The sequence below is a fragment of the Xenopus laevis genome, chromosome 1L (genome assembly GCF_017654675.1).
Source record: "Xenopus laevis strain J_2021 chromosome 1L, Xenopus_laevis_v10.1, whole genome shotgun sequence".
NCBI lineage: Eukaryota > Metazoa > Chordata > Amphibia > Anura > Pipidae > Xenopus > Xenopus laevis.
Window position 1 is genome coordinate 232,627,432 of NC_054371.1, and position 16,155 is coordinate 232,643,586.

Here is a 16,155-nt window from a genome sequence, read left to right on the forward strand (position 1 = left end):
TGTGGGATTATGATCTTTTGTGGGTCTCTAAGTGAGCTAATAACATACCCAATTGAGACTAAACTGCATCTTTCAAATTAGTCATATTATTGATCTGGTTTCAGGAGATCCTCTTTCTTGGAACAAAATTAAAGAACAATATGGTCTTTCTGACAAAGAGAGTTTAAGCTATTTGCAAATTAGACAAGGTTTTCAACTAATTGATAACAAAACAAAGTCACAACTAAATCATCATTAGTTTTATGATTTCGTAGTGCAATTAACTGAAGATCTCAAACTAAACAATATTTCATGGATCTCACCACATCTTCTAAACCCTATTTCTAATGATTTTGATCCACTTGATAATTCAAGATTTGAGATCGTTTCAGAATTTTAGAAAGAATGTACTTTCTGAGAGCTGGAGAGATCAGCAATTTAGATTCATTCACCCGGGTTATGGACAACTATTTGAAGAAAATAAAGATTCTCAGAAGGTTTCTTACTGTCCGAAATGTAAAGAGCAAAATGTTGATTTTTTTCATTATATGTGAGTATGTCCATTTATCATAACTCTATGGGAGAAAATTTCACGTGACATTAAAGGAGTGGTCAAGTTAGATATATTGTTGAAACCCCAATATGCACTGTTAGATCTTAAAGATTCACTTCAGTTATCACAGAGTGGTTCTTCTGGGAAGATTACAGATGAAATATTGTCTTTTTGCTGGCTGGTTATGGCTGCTACTCGAAAGTCTATTTTTTTGTTTTGGATTAAAGATAAACCCCCTTCTTTGAAAGATGTAATTTCATATTTACATAAGCTATGTATGCAAGAAGCTGTTAGATTTAGGATGGATGATTCTATTCAAAGAAATAAAGTTAAAAACAGATGGTCCCTGTATATTTCACCTTTAGATGTTTCTAAAAAAGATTTTATCCTTAAACTGATGGGACAAGATGATCACTAATGAATGAATTTGGTAATAGTGTGTTTAAACTATTTGTACTGACTTCCCATGTCTTAATTACCTTTTTAAAAAAAGTACGGGTCTTTTTGTTTTTGTTTTGATTTGTTTTTGGTTATTTCATGGTTCAGATGACATGAAAACATCTCTTGAACTTTACTCATATGAATTATTCTTTTATTCCATAATATGATTGTTCATATATTTAATTCATTGTATTTTCATGAAAATTCAATAAAAAGAATTTTAAAAGAAAAGAGACTAAACTGCTAAGTTGGTGTAAAACTACAGCACACTGCAATATGGCTCCATGTACTAAAAGCTCCTCCAGGAGCGATCGTATTGTATTGATATATTGGGAATTGATGAAATACTAAATATTGCATAACAATTGTAGTATTTCAATGTTTTTTCATATATGACTGGTCAGACCTAATTGTGGGATGTTGGGTGAATAGATGGGAACTCTGATTGGTTATTGATTTCATCATGTATATGCCGGTTTCTATTCATGGTTCCTGGTGGTTAATGTAATAATATTCATTATCTCCCAGCAGCCTCTGTTACAATCCCTCCTGACTCGGATCTGCCTGCACTGAGACATTAGCCCACTAGATGTCAGTAGAGCCCACCATATGCCCAGGGCAGACAGAGGGGGATAATAATGACATGGAGCTGATAATTAACTCAATAATACACAATGTTGATCTCTGACATGAGCTTATTAATGGCCCCTCTGCACTGGATTCTGTAGGGCCCCGCTGCTCATGGGAAAGGCTGCAGGAACATCACTTTAGTGTCGGTGTTACATGAATTTCCCCTCTCATCCAACTTCTTGTGTATTAGATCAGGAGCCCCCGACAGTTGCTACTGAGAGTTCTAGTTCTACAAGGACTGGAGTAATGGCAGGATAACGCCTCTCTCAATAGGCAGCAGCTGGGGGGCACTATTTGCAGCCTGTGACTTTCACTGGATCTCAGTGGCATCTGATCAGTTAGTGAGAAAAGTGTAAGGTGGCAACCAGGGCTATCAGACTGTGAGCTGCAGTAGCCGGGTGAGGGGGTGGGGAGACATTCCTCACCCAGAGATAATGAGCTGAGCAGACTCCCACTTAAGTGTCACTCAGGAAGTCATTGCTCCTGTTTAACTGCTGCTGGGGGGGGCAGATCTGGGAAATCACTTTATACCCCCCAGTACCTGCCCCATAATATGAATGTGCTCTATAATAATGTGCTCTATAATAAATGTGCTCTGTAATAACGTGCTCTATAATAACGTGCTCTATAATAATGTGCTCCATAATAATGTGCTCTATAATAATGTGCCCTTTAATAATGTGCCCCAAAATAATGTGCCCTACAATAGTGTGCTCTATAATAATGTGTTCTATAATAGTGTGCTCTATAATAATGTGCTCTATAATAATGTGCCATATAATAATGTGCCCTATAATAATGTGCTCTATAATAATGTGCCCTATAATAATGTGCTCTATAATAATGTGCCCTATAATAATGTGCTCTATAATAATGTGCCCTTTAATAATGTGCCCCGAAATAATGTGCTCTATAATAATGTGCTCTATAATAATGTGCCATATAATAATGTGCCCTATAATAATGTGCTCTATAATAATGTGCCCTATAATAATGTGCTCTATAATAATGTGCCCTATAATAATGTGCCCTATAATAATGTGCCCTATAATAATGTGCTCTATAATAATGTGCCCTATAATAATGTGCTCTATAATAATGTGATTTAGGAATAGGGCTAACTGTACAACTGTATAACCAGTCTCAGCAGCCTCTGTGGCCAATGGAGCTTACAATCTAATCCTGTACTAGTAGGAGCAGCTGCTTGTGGTGTAACTTTTCTTTAGTTCAGATCACAGTTAATTGTTAGCTCTGCAGGCAGATGTAATATGTGTGTGTCAGGTGTCAGCAGGGGGCCAATGGGCCAGTTAAAGGGCAGGGGAGGCCAGTGAGCATCAGTATATGTTGGTGCCATTGCTCCAGACCTGGGGGTCCTGTCTCTCTCCCAGGCTGCCTGGGGGTCTGTGTTAGTTCTACTTTAAAGCCCCCTATTTAGTGAGGGAGATAAAAAGATGAAACACTCGGGAGCCATAAAAAGACAGATGTGTGAGTGCGACTCCAGCAGGAACAGCCCCTCAGTCTGACCCTTTATTTCTATTTACACTTCAGGGATGTGACACCTGGAACTGACATTTACTGACATTTACTGACTCCTGATCCATCAGACCCTCTGTCTATCTGTCTGTCTCTCATCCTCTGTCTGTCTGTCTCTCAGCCCCTGTCTGTCTGTCTCTCAGCCCCTGTCTGTCTCTCAGCCCCTGTCTGTCTCTCAGCCCCTGTCTGTCTCTCAGCCCCTGTCTGTCTGTCTCTCATCCTCTGTCTGTCTGTCTCTCAGCCCCTGTCTGTCTGTCTCTCAGCCCCTCTGTCTGTCTGTCTCTCAGCCCCTCTGTCTGTCTGTCTCTCAGCCCCTGTCTGTCTGTCTCTCAGCCCCTGTCTGTCTGTCTCTCAGCCCCTGTCTGTCTGTCTCTCATCCTCTGTCTGTCTGTCTGTGTCTCAGCCCCTGTCTGTCTGTCTCTCATCCTCTGTCTGTCTGTCTCTCAGCCCCTCTGTCTGTCTGTCTCTCAGCCCCTGTCTGTCTGTCTCTCAGCCCCTGTCTGTCTGTCTCTCATCCTCTGTCTGTCTGTCTGTGTCTCAGCCCCTCTGTCTGTCTGTCTGTGTCAGTGATTCCCTATGAATAAGGGTGGGGGGATTAATTTATAAAAAGCTTTAGGTCCACAGACACCCCCTCAGGATCCAAACTCCCTAGTGATCATGACTAGCAGGGTGCAGGGAGTTGCAGTGTGGGGTCAGTGAGGGGGGAGATCACTGGGAGATAAACCCAATTATTCTTTGTGTAAAGGGCAAGTGAGAGTGAGACCCCCGGGTGTGTGATCATCCCCCCCCCCGACACTACATGGAGCTGTCAGTGTGTCTGTCTCTCACCCCCCCAGCTCACAGTCACTCTGGGGTCTAATCTCCAATAGAAACTCCTATGTCAGCTCTTGTGTCACATTGTAAAGTCCTGCACCCCCAGTGTCTCACTCAGCGTAGTGTGGGAGCTGCCATAGTGTCCCTTGTACAATATAGGGAAGGGGTTAATGGCAGGAGGTTACAATCTGTATGTACATAATGGCGTGTTTATTTGTGTGAGGCTGAGTTTGCATGTGAGTTTATTTATATTATATATGTGTAAGACAATGTGTGTGAGTGTGTTATACCCCCCACGCCTGTGTTAGTGAATATTTATATGTGTGAGTCTGTATGTTTATAGATGTGTGTGTATAACATGTGTGTAATTATATAATGAGTGTGTAAGTGGGAAGATATAATATAACATGGAAGTGTCATGTATCTAATGATTGTGTGAATATATAACAAGTGAGTATAGATATACTATAATGAGTGTGAGTATATATGAGTGTATAATATAATGTGTAAGTGAGTATATATACAGTATATATAATATAATGATTGTGAGTGTGTAACATGTGAGTATATACAGTGTATATAATATAATGAGTTTATAATATGAGTGTGAGTATATAATATAATATAATGAGTGTGAGTGTATATACAGTATATATAATAATTTAATCTGATAGAATACAATGCGTGTGAGTATATATATACAGTGTATATAATATAAGGGGTATAGAATAGAATGAGTGTGAGTATATAATACAGTATATAATAATATATAATCTAATGGAATGGAATAGAATAGAATGAGTGTGAGTATATATAATATATAATAGAATGAGTATATAATAGAATGAGTGTGAGTATATAATAATATATAATATAAGGAGTATATAATAGAATGAGTGTGAGTATATATACAGTGTATATAATATAAGGGGTATAGAATAGAATGAGTGTGAGTATATATAATATAAGGAGTATATCATAGAATGAGTGTGAGTATATAATAATATATAATCTAATCTAATGGAATAGAATGAGTGTGAGTATATAATAATATATAATATAAGGAGTATATAATAGAATGAGTGTGAGTATATATACAGTGTATATAATATAAGGGGTATAGAATAGAATGAGTGTGAGTATATAATACAGTATATAATAATATATAATCTAATGGAATGGAATAGAATAGAATGAGTGTGAGTATATAATAATATATAATCTAATCTAATGGAATAGAATGAGTGTGAGTATATAATAATATATAATATAAGGAGTATATAATAGAATGAGTGTGAGTATATAATAATATATAATATAAGGAGTATATAATAGAATGAGTGTGAGTATATAATAATATATAATATAAGGAGTATAATAATAGAATGAGTGTGAGTATATAATACAGTATATATAATAATATGTAATGGAATAGAATGAGTGTGAGACACAAGGGCCCCTCCCCTATGAGTGTGACACGCCGGGGGCTGACGGGAGACTCAGGGCTCAGGTCTCACTCGGGTTCTGACTCTTCAGCTTCTCCCACTTGTTGCCGCGAATAATAAGAGAAATCAGCGCGGGGAGAGGAGCGGAGAGTCCTGGGGAGGAGGAGGAGGAGCCGCGGGAGGAGGAGGAGCCAGAGGGAGCGGAGCCGGAGCAGTGAGTCCCGGGCAGGAGGAGCGGAGAGTCCGGGAGAGAATGCGGAGCGGGGGGTCGGCCCGGTGTCTCTCTCTGCTGGATTTATAAAGGGAACCCGATTGTTTTATCTACTCGCTCCGTCCCCCGGGCACCGACATGGCTGAGACCCCCAGTGTGGCCCCCAAATCTGTCCTGGTAAGTGTCCCCCCCCTGTCTTACTGCCCCCCTGTCCCCCCAAACCTCTTCCTACTGGACTTCTCCTTGGGAACCCCCTTCTCTCCCATAGGGACAACTGGGCTCCACCTCACGTACACTTTCTCCTACTCATGATACTACTATTCATTGTACTTCTACTGATACTATTAGTTGTAATATTAGAGTTATTATTTGTAGTACTTCTACTGATACTATTAGTTAATTCATTGTACTTCTACTGATACTATTAGTTGTAATATTAGAGTTATTATTTGTAGTACTTCTACTGATACTATTAGTTAATTCATTGTACTTCTACTGATACTATTAGTTGTAATATTAGAGTTATTATTTGTAGTACTTCTACTGATACTATTAGTTAATTCATTGTACTTCTACTGATACTATTAGTTGTAATATTAGAGTTATTATTTGTAGTACTTCTACTGATACTATTAGTTAATTCATTGTACTTCTACTGATACTATTAGTTGTGATATTAGAGTTATTATTATTAATTGTACTGATGCTATTAGTTGTAATATTATAGTTATTATTACTTGTACTAACACTGATACTATTAGTTAATTCATTGTACTTCTACTGATACTATTACTATTGATATTATAGTTATTATTACTTGTAATGATACCATTACTAGTGATATTATCATTATTATTAATTGTACTGATACTGATACTATTAGTTGTAATATCATAGTTATTATTATTAATTGTACTGATAATATTAGTTGTAATATTATAGTTATTATTTGTAGTACTTCTACTGATACAATTACTAGTGATATTATCATTATTATTAATTATACTGATACTATTAGTAGTGATATTATCATTATTATTAGTAGTAATACTTGTACTGATACTGTTAGTAGTAATATTATGATTAGTAGTAGTAGTAGTAGTAGTAGTAGTAGTTATACTGATTGTTGTTGTTCCCAAAGAGCAGGTGCTACTGAGTAGTATGTGAGTGGGGGTCAGGCAGTGGGTCACAGGGAGAGTGAGGTAGTGACCCAGTTGCTGTTGGTGCCACTAGTGAGTGTGAGTGTGAGTGGGTGAGTGGCAGATACATTATATACACACTCAGTTCTTTCACTTTTATGCCACTAGCACTGCCCTGCACCCTGGCACCAGCACTTCCTATATCCACCAGTGTGTGAGTGTGAGACTGTGAGTATTTATGTCGTTACACACTTACTATGAAGGTGCAGGGAGTCTCTCCATGGAGGCACCAGTCCCTCTCCTCACCCAAGTCATTGCTTTATGGCAGCACCAGTCTGTCTGGGAGTTGTACTGTAGTGACATATTGGGGGGCAACACCTTCTACTCCCTCCCCCTGCCACTTCTCTGGCCAGACAAGGGTGTGCGAGTATTTGTCTCAGGCTCTTGTTACTCCTCCGTGGGCTTCTTCTGCACCCCCTCTGCCCACCAGCTGCCACACAAGGATTCCCTGCAGGACTATTCTCCTGTCAGAGTACTGATACTCTGCTAGTAACCCCCGGGTCAGTACTGATACTCTGCTAGTAACCCCCGGGTCAGTACTGATACTCTGCTAGTAACCCCAGTGTCACTAATAATACTCTGCTAGTAACCCCCGGGTCATTATTGATACTCTGCTAGTAACCCCCGGGTCAGTAATAATACTCTGCTAGTAACCCCCGGGTCAGTAATAATACTCTGCTAGTAACCCCCGGTTCAGTAATAATACTCTGCTAATAACCCCCGTGTCACTAATAATACTCTGCTAGTAACCCCCGGGTCATTATTGATACTCTGCTAGTAACCCCCGGGTCAGTAATAATACTCTGCTAGTAACCCCCGGGTCAGTAATAATACTCTGCTAGTAACCCCCGGTTCAGTAATAATACTCTGCTAATAACCCCCGTGTCACTAATAATACTCTGCTAGTAACCCCCGGGTCATTATTGATACTCTGCTAGTAACCCCCGGGTCAGTAATAATACTCTGCTAGTAACCCCCGGGTCAGTAATAATACTCTGCTAGTAACCCCCGGTTCAGTAATAATACTCTGCTAATAACCCCCGTGTCACTAATAATACTCTGCTAGTAACCCCCGGGTCATTATTGATACTCTGCTATAACCCCCGGGTCAGTAATAATACTCTGCTAGTTACCCCGGGTCAGTCGTGTAGTAATTGCCGAGGGCCAGACAGTAAGTAAGTGCAGGGAAGTGTATGAAGGGACAATAACCTCTTGTGTGACGCTCAGTCGCACCCACAGATGTTCCAGTTGTTACTGTCTCTTTAAATGAATGTCTGGACCCCCGGGGGCAAGTGCAGCCAAATTCAGGGCAAATGACACTTTGTATCTAATTATTTGGGGGAAACGTGACACTCACATCCCTGCGCTGTGTAACATGTAAATCCAGGGAAATAAGGGGGGAACGACCTTTCTGCTTTATAGTCTGGCGGCAATTATTATGATTAGAATATGGAACAATAACCCTTTGGCCCCTTAATATAATGATCAGGGACCCCCAGGAACGGCAATGGGGAACATTCCATCCAATTTACACGTTGTTTTTTTTTTTTACTAAAGTCTGTTCTCTCTCACTCTGTGCTCTGGCAGCTCAAGGGTTAAATGAAAAAGTCAAATATAAATGTCCTACTGCTTCACTCTCCTCTTATTAGTATTTATTTTTATTATTCTAATTATTAGTGGTATTATATCTACTTCTATTCTTCTTATTCATTAGTATCGTTAGTTTCTTTCTTATGGCTTGTTTTAAGTCTTTTTCCTTATTAGCATTACTTGGATTATTCTCACTATTCTTTTCACTACTATTGTTATTATTATCATTATTCTCACTATTATAATTCTTATTCTCCTTCTAATTCTTATTTATTATTATTATTATCACTATTATCATTCTTATTCTCATCACTATTATTATTATAATTCTCACTATTATCATTCTTATCATTCTTCTTCTTCTTATTATTATTATTATCATCATTCTTTTTCTCATTACAATTATTATTATTATTATTATTCTCACTTATTATCATTATTATTATTATTCTCACTATTATTATTATTCTTATTATTATTCTCACTATTATCATTCTTATTATCATTATTATTATTCTCACTATTATCATTCTTCTTCTTCTTCTTCTTCTTCTTCTTCTTCTTATTATTATTATTATTATTCTCACTATTATTATTCTTCTTCTTCTTATTCTCACTATTATCATTCTTATTATCATTATTATTATTATTCTCACTATTATCACTCTTCTTCTTCTTCTTCTTATCATTCTTATTCTCATTACTATTATTTTTATTCTCACTTATTATCATTATTATTATTATTCTCACTATTATCATTCTTATTATAATTATTATTATTACCATCACTATTATCATTCTTATTATCATTATTATTATTATTCTCACTATTATCATTCTTATTATAATTATTATTATTACCATCACTATTATCATTCTTATTATCATTATTTTTATTATTCTCACTATTATCATTCTTATTATCATTCTTATTATTCTCACTATTATCATTCTTATTCTCATTGCTATTATTATTCTCACTATTATTATTATTATTAATGACCTAGTATTTCAGTGGTGCAGAAGGATTAACCCTTTTATAAAAAGAAGGGTTGGGGTAAAAGCAGATTCTAAGGTTGGGAGGAGTGGGGGTATTTAGCAGCATCAGATGAGCACATTGGGGTGCCAGTAGAGTTGGGGTCCTTATTTAAAGGGGAAATGACTTATTACTGGCACTTGGATACAGTTGGAGGAAACAATCGAGTTAACCCTGTGGGTGCTGAGAGGAATTGAAGGAACTGGCCCATTAATGGGGTTAGTTTGCCTTTAATATAAAATACAGCATTTTCCCACTTGCCTCTCGGGGATGCCGGGGGCACAACACAAGCCCCTGTTGCCCTGGGCTGACACATGAGAGCTGTGGCTGGTACCAGTTTTGGGGTACGGGGGTTGGCACGTGCCAGTATCGGGGCCAGTCAGGAGTAAATAAACTGCCCCCCTCGTACACAAGCCCCCCAGGTCAGGACTAAATTTATCTCGGCTCCAAGAAAAGGTGGGGGGTCTGTTCCCGGGATAAATCTGGGCCAATATGTTGGTGCCGTGGGGTCACTTTGAGACTCGCCCTCCTTATGTCACTTGGGTAAGAGGCTCCGGAGCGTTGGGGCATTAAATAATTTGCTCTTCCCTTAATTCCCCCCCAGCACAAACTAATCTAATTAACTGATATATTAATCACCCCCCCACGCATTTATCCAACAACAAATCTCATTTATTAACCATCAGTGTGCCAGAGTCGCCTTTGTACCCGGGACACGTCAGCTCTGTGACACCCACACGGGTAACGATTAAATGGGGGGGGGGGTTAACCATAAACCCAGTGCTGACGCGAGTCTCAGATTTAATAACAAACTGACTGGGGGGGGGGATTCTATGGAAAAACAGAAAGTTCCTCCTTAAAGTCTTAAAGCAGCCGGGCCCCCCCCCCTGTGACCCAGTGTCTCCCTGATATGATGATGTTGTGGGTGCTGAGTCCCCCCAGGCATCTGTAGTGGAGGCAACATTTACTGGGGGGCAGGTGGGGACATCCCGGCACAAAATAAATTCACTTCTGTGGTTGCTGCCAAGTTATAACTAAAGGAATGGGAGGGACCAGGGCTGCTCACAAGAGCTGACAATCTCAGGATCAGCTGAGGGACACGACGTTCAACGAGTTTATTCCTGGCAGAGACACAGTTAATAAGTAGCCCCTGGCAGTGGCAGGAGGGGGGGCATAGGGTGGGGGTCCCAGTGTTTACATTGGGGGGATCAGTTGAGAGCCGTGTCTATGACACCCCATGTGCCGGGAAAGTTGCCAATAGTGCGGATTAACACCTCGTGCGCCTGAGCTCAGCACTGGGCAGAATTGGCAATTTCCCATGGAGAGTGGGGGGAGCGCTGGGAAGAGACAGGGAATGGGGGGCCGGGATCTTTATCTGATCTGATTGGATCATCCCTGTGGCTCATTGGTCTAATAATGAACAAAGTGGCCAATAAGGAGCCTCCCTTGTATACGGGGCCACTGGGGCCACACACACATTATTGTCACTACTTTTATGTTGGAACAGAACCAACTAGAATTCAACTCCCAATATGGGGGGGATTTGGCTACAGTAAGTGGGAGCTTCTGGGTTATTCAATCAAGTAAACAGCACCCCATTATATATGTGTATGAAATGTCACATGTAGGGGACCCTTTCTATTACACAGGGGGTCTGTCCCACCGACATGTTACTTGGGCCCCACAGACACGAACCAAGAGGAGCAGAACAAATAAATCCGCAGGGAGGAGCTTCTGTGTCTCTTTGAAGTTGGGGTTCATTATTGAAGATTCTTTTCCATGATATTTCTGGGAGTTTGATTTCCTGGATTGTACATTGTGCTGATTGGCCAAATACATACGCATGCCTAATGAGGCTTCCTATTGGCCAGATTTACGCTCAGTAAATTTATAGAAACCAATAATGTGTAAAAAATCCTATATCCTAAATATATATATATACTGTATTTACCCCCCCCCCCCACATACATACACAGGGGGTTACACATATGGGGGTATCATGTGAATGAGGGGGTACCTCTGTATATAACATAACGTACTTCCCTGTATCAGTGTTTAGGTTACGGGGTGAGGACACTGTATCCCCCAGAATGTCCCCGGCCAGTGAGTGTCCCATGGGGGTCAGTCTCTTACACTGGGGCAGGACGTCGGCACCACAATATAATTACGTTTCTTATTCTGCCCCAGTTTGGAACTTTAGTAACAGATGGTTCTGACTCCAGGGGATGGGGGGGGAGGAAAGTTCTAGTATTACAGATGCACCTGACATTGTAAATACAATTATATATGTGCCCTGTCATGTGCAACATTTACTAACATGTATTTCTCTCCCTCTCTTCTCCATCTCCATCTCTCCCTCATTTTGTTTTCTACCGCACCCCTCTTCTCCTCCCCCTCATTTCTCTCTATCCCTCTGCTTAAACTATTTATACTGTAACCCTCACTAACTCCTTAACTTCCCCTTCTCCCTTCACTTAACTTCCCCTTTTTCTCTTCCTTCCTCTCCCTTCTGCTCCCTCCCTCTCTCTCTCTCTCTGCGGCCCCCTCTCCTATTTCTATTTCTGGTTTTCATCTACTGTTCCCTTTCAACTCTTTCATTTCTATATTTCTTTTTATCTTTCTTCTCTCTAAATACCTGTCCCTTCTCTCCTTCTTCTCTTCATTTCCTTGCCTCTCCTTTCCCTTCCGTCTGCTCCTTTATTTTCTTCCTTTTCCCCTTTCTTCCACCCTTTCCCTCTCTCCCTCCCTCCCTCCCTTCCTTCCTTCCATTTCTTTTCCCTATACATTCTTTTCTTCTCTTCCTTCCTTCCTTCCTTCCTTCCTTCCTTCCTTCCTTCCTTCCTTCCTTCCTTCCTTCCTTCTTTCCTTCCTTCCGTTTCCTTTCCCTTTACATTCTTGCTCCTTCCTTCCTTTTCTTTCCCCTTTACATTCTTGTTCTTCTTTTCCTTCCTTCCTTCCTTCCTTCCTTCCTTCCTTCCTTCCTTCCTTCCTTCCTTCCTTCCTTCCTTCCTTCCTTCCTTCCTTCCTTCCTTCCTTCCTTTTCCTTTACTTTGTTGTTCTTATTTTCCTTCCTTCCTTCCTTCCTTCCTTTCCTTCCTTCCTTCCTTCCTTCCTTCCTTCCTTCCTTCCTTCCTTCCTTCCTTCCTTCCTTCCTTCCTTCCTTCCTTCCTTCCTTCATCCCTCCCTCCCTCCCTCCCTCCCTCCCTCCCTTCCTTCCATTTCCTTTCCCTTTACATTCTTGTTCTTCTCTTCCTTCCATCTTTTTTCCTATCCTCCCCCCAGCAGACTGCTTTCCCCTCATCCCCTTCTCTTCCGTCTCTTTTAGTCTCTTCTTCCTCCCACCATGGATCTCCATTTGCCATTGCCCGGCCTGTGCCAGCGTCTCAGACAGGTACTTCTGGTGGTGTCGGGGGCAGTGGGATGAGGCTGGAGGCAGTTATGGAGAACCTGCAGCGGCAGCAGACGGCCCGTTTGGCCATTGAGGAGAAGCTGAGGCAGGAGAAGGAGCGGGAGCTGCGCTGTATGGTGGAGTCCAGGATTCAGCAGCAGGCAATTGCCATACGCCAGTATCAGGCGGCAGTGAGGGCAGCGGCAGCCGCTGCAGTGACAACTTCCCCTTCCTCTATGAACTCTACTAACAGCCCCAGCCCCGCCCTCTCCCACAACCGCCCCCCAATTATATTTCCCGGGACACAAGGTAAAAGGTCGGAGGAAGAGGAGCAAAAGCAGAAAAGTGAGGGGGAGGAGGAGATGGATTATGAGGAGGAGGAGGACTTGGATGATGAGGAAAGGGAGGAGGAGGATGAAGATGGGGAGACATCCTCTAGTATCCAGCAGCAAGGATCTCCTAGCAAAGGGGGGCTCAGAGTTGGCCACTCCCAGGTGCCAAACACCAGTAACCCCGGCCAATCACAGGCTCTCTCACCAGGCGGACAGACGGGACACCATGAATGGACGTACGAGGAGCAGTTTAAACAGGTTAGAGCTCATTGGTTCTGTCTCCTTTATTCCCTGTATTATGACAGCCAATCAGACATTGACTTTCATTATTATAATCCTAGTAGAGCAGTGGAAGCTCACTACTGATTGGCTGTTAAAGCAGAGAAAACTTCTGCACCAGCAGTTGACCCTTATGATAAATGTAGAGTGCTGAGCATGCTGGTTGTGCTGTATAAAGATGTATATACCCATTCCTAATGTTGTTACTGCCAGTGCATATTGTTGTAGTTCTCGTGGTAAAGTCTTAGGCACGCAGTCGGAACAAGGGGTTCCTGAAAACCCGAATGTATTTATAAATCAGTGTAATGAGCGCACTGTTGCGCTGGAACAATTCATTTGTTCCATTCACTTCAGTGTGTTTGTGCCACAGCCTCTGTATATGTAGTTAATGATGTACCCCCTATTGTAAAATATTAGGATATTAGAAGTCACTGTGGGGTTGTTCTGTGACCATATAAAGGCACAAGGCTGCAGGCTGAGTTATACAGGGAACTCTGAGTATCACTCATGTATTATAAGGGATAATGTACCCCCTACTGTAAATGATAAGGATATTAGAAGTCACCGAGGGGTTGTTCTGTGACCATATAAAGGCACAAGGCTGCAGGCTGAGTTATACAGGGAACTCTGAGTATCACTCATGTATTATAAGGGATAATGTACCCCCTACTGTAAATGATAAGGATATTAGAAGTCACTGAGGGGTTGTTCTGTGACCATATAAAGGCACAAGGCTGCAGGCTGAGTTATACAGGGAACTCTGAGTATCACTCATGTATTATAAGGGATAATGTACCCCCTACTGTAAATGATAAGGATATTAGAAGTCACTGAGGGGTTGTTCTGTGACCATATAAAGACACAAGGCTGCAGGCTGAGTTATACAGGGAACTCTGAGTATCACTCATGTATTATAAGGGATAATGTACCCCCTACTGTAAATGATAAGGATATTAGAAGTCACTGAGGGGTTGTTCTGTGACCATATAAAGGCACAAGGCTGCAGGCTGAGTTATACAGGGAACTCTGAGTATCACTCATGTATTATAAGGGATAATGTAGCCCCTACTGTAAATGATAAGGATATTAGAAGTCACTGAGGGGTTGTTCTGTGACCATATAAAGACACAAGGCTGCAGGCTGAGTTATACAGGGAACTCTGAGTATCACTCATGTATTATAAGGGATAATGTACCCCCTACTGTAAATGATAAGGATATTAGAAGTCACTGAGGGGTTGTTCTGTGACCATATAAAGACACAAGGCTGCAGGCTGAGTTATACAGGGAACTCTGAGTATCACTCATGTATTATAAGGGATAATGTACCCCCTACTGTAAATGATAAGGATATTAGAAGTCACTGAGGGGTTGTTCTGTGACCATATAAAGACACAAGGCTGCAGGCTGAGTTATACAGGGAACTCTGAGTATCACTCATGTATTATAAGGATAATGTACCCCCTACTGTAAATGATAAGGATATTAGAAGTCACTGAGGGGTTGTTCTGTGACTATATAAAGGTATATTGCAGAAGGCTGAGGACTTTTATACAGGTCATGGAACTCTGAAGCAATTTATAATATCTTTATATTTTACAGTTGGGGTACATATTTATTATAATACACAAGTTTTAGTGAGTCATTTATAAGATCCCACCTGAGATGGTGTATCCTGTGTGTCCCATAAGTAGCGGGGGCCCCTGCACCCCCTGCGCCCGACTCCTCACCAATCAGCTGCACTTACGGGACAGGTAAAGGGAAGAGCAAACCCCATTCCCCACATTCCAGGGATTAAGACCCTGCTTTGTCTCAAGGTGACAGGTCATTGGTTAAGAGTGAATCCCACCCTGTGTCTGTATGGGGGGGGGTAGTTGTTCCTTATTAGGGTATGAAATGTAGGAGCTGCCAGAGCGCTGGAGGAATCAGGGAGGCGTCTATAATAAATGCAGGTTACTGAGGGGATGGAGTCAATGTAATGGCACCAGTGCAGCGCCTGCGACCCAAATCTCTCAGTCTCCCGGGGTGTGTGAATAATCTGGGAATATCACAGTACACAGATCTGCAGCCTTTGTTGGTGCTGTTCTGGTGCAGCCTTTGTTGGTGCTGTTCTGGTGAAGCCTTTGGGTGACATTGTATTGGAGCAGCGTTGCTACAAGGCGTCAGAGTTAATAAGATAAAATAATATAAAAAAAGCAACATATTCTGTGGTGCGGTACAATAGAGACCCCCAGAAAAGGCAGAGCTTTGGTTTCAGTCACATTTGGGGCCCATAGGGATCTGTTGCAGAGTTGCCCAGAGCTCATGGAGTGTTCTACGTTGCAGCCATATGTCGGGGCATTGGGGCAGTGATGAGAAGGGAATGAGAGGGGGAAGGTGAGGAGGTTTTGATGGGGAAGAGGATGAAAGTTTGGGGGGTTGCTGAGTGTTTGCTGAGTAGGTCCCCCCACTTATTAGCACAATGGTGCCCAGATGTTGAGTGAGCTCTATAGTGGGGACTGGGTTTCTCTGCCCGAAACACTAACACACAGATAAGGAGATAACAGGGTGCAGATTAGAGGCTGGTGGGGGAGGGGAGGCCTAATCTTTATACACCCACCCAGTGTACACAGGCTCCTTCTGCTGGGGGGGTAGACTTCTCCCAAATTGACTGTATTTGCAGTAAAAGTAAATGGGCCCCGTGGGAGCCACTTCCCAGAGCCAGAAGCCATTCTCATTCTGCCTGAG

General features: G+C 41.5%; 1 protein-coding gene across 3 annotated transcripts in view; it reads left to right on the forward strand.

Moving 5' to 3' along the window:
• The first annotated feature begins 5,467 nt into the window (after positions 1-5,467).
• The window catches only part of LOC108719209 (AT-rich interactive domain-containing protein 3A), a 56,137-nt gene continuing 45,449 nt past the window's right edge, over positions 5,468-16,155 (forward strand). Inside the window, exons 1-2 of one of the 3 annotated variants that reach the window (XM_018267929.2) lie at positions 5,468-5,782; positions 12,716-13,408. In XM_018267929.2, the coding sequence (XP_018123418.1) occupies positions 5,744-5,782; positions 12,716-13,408 (732 nt within the window). In that variant the 5' untranslated portion in view covers positions 5,468-5,743. Of the gene's footprint in view, positions 5,783-12,712; positions 13,409-16,155 lie in introns of all 3 variants that reach the window. The other 2 variants (XM_018267938.2, XM_018267921.2) reach the window with 2 other exon arrangements.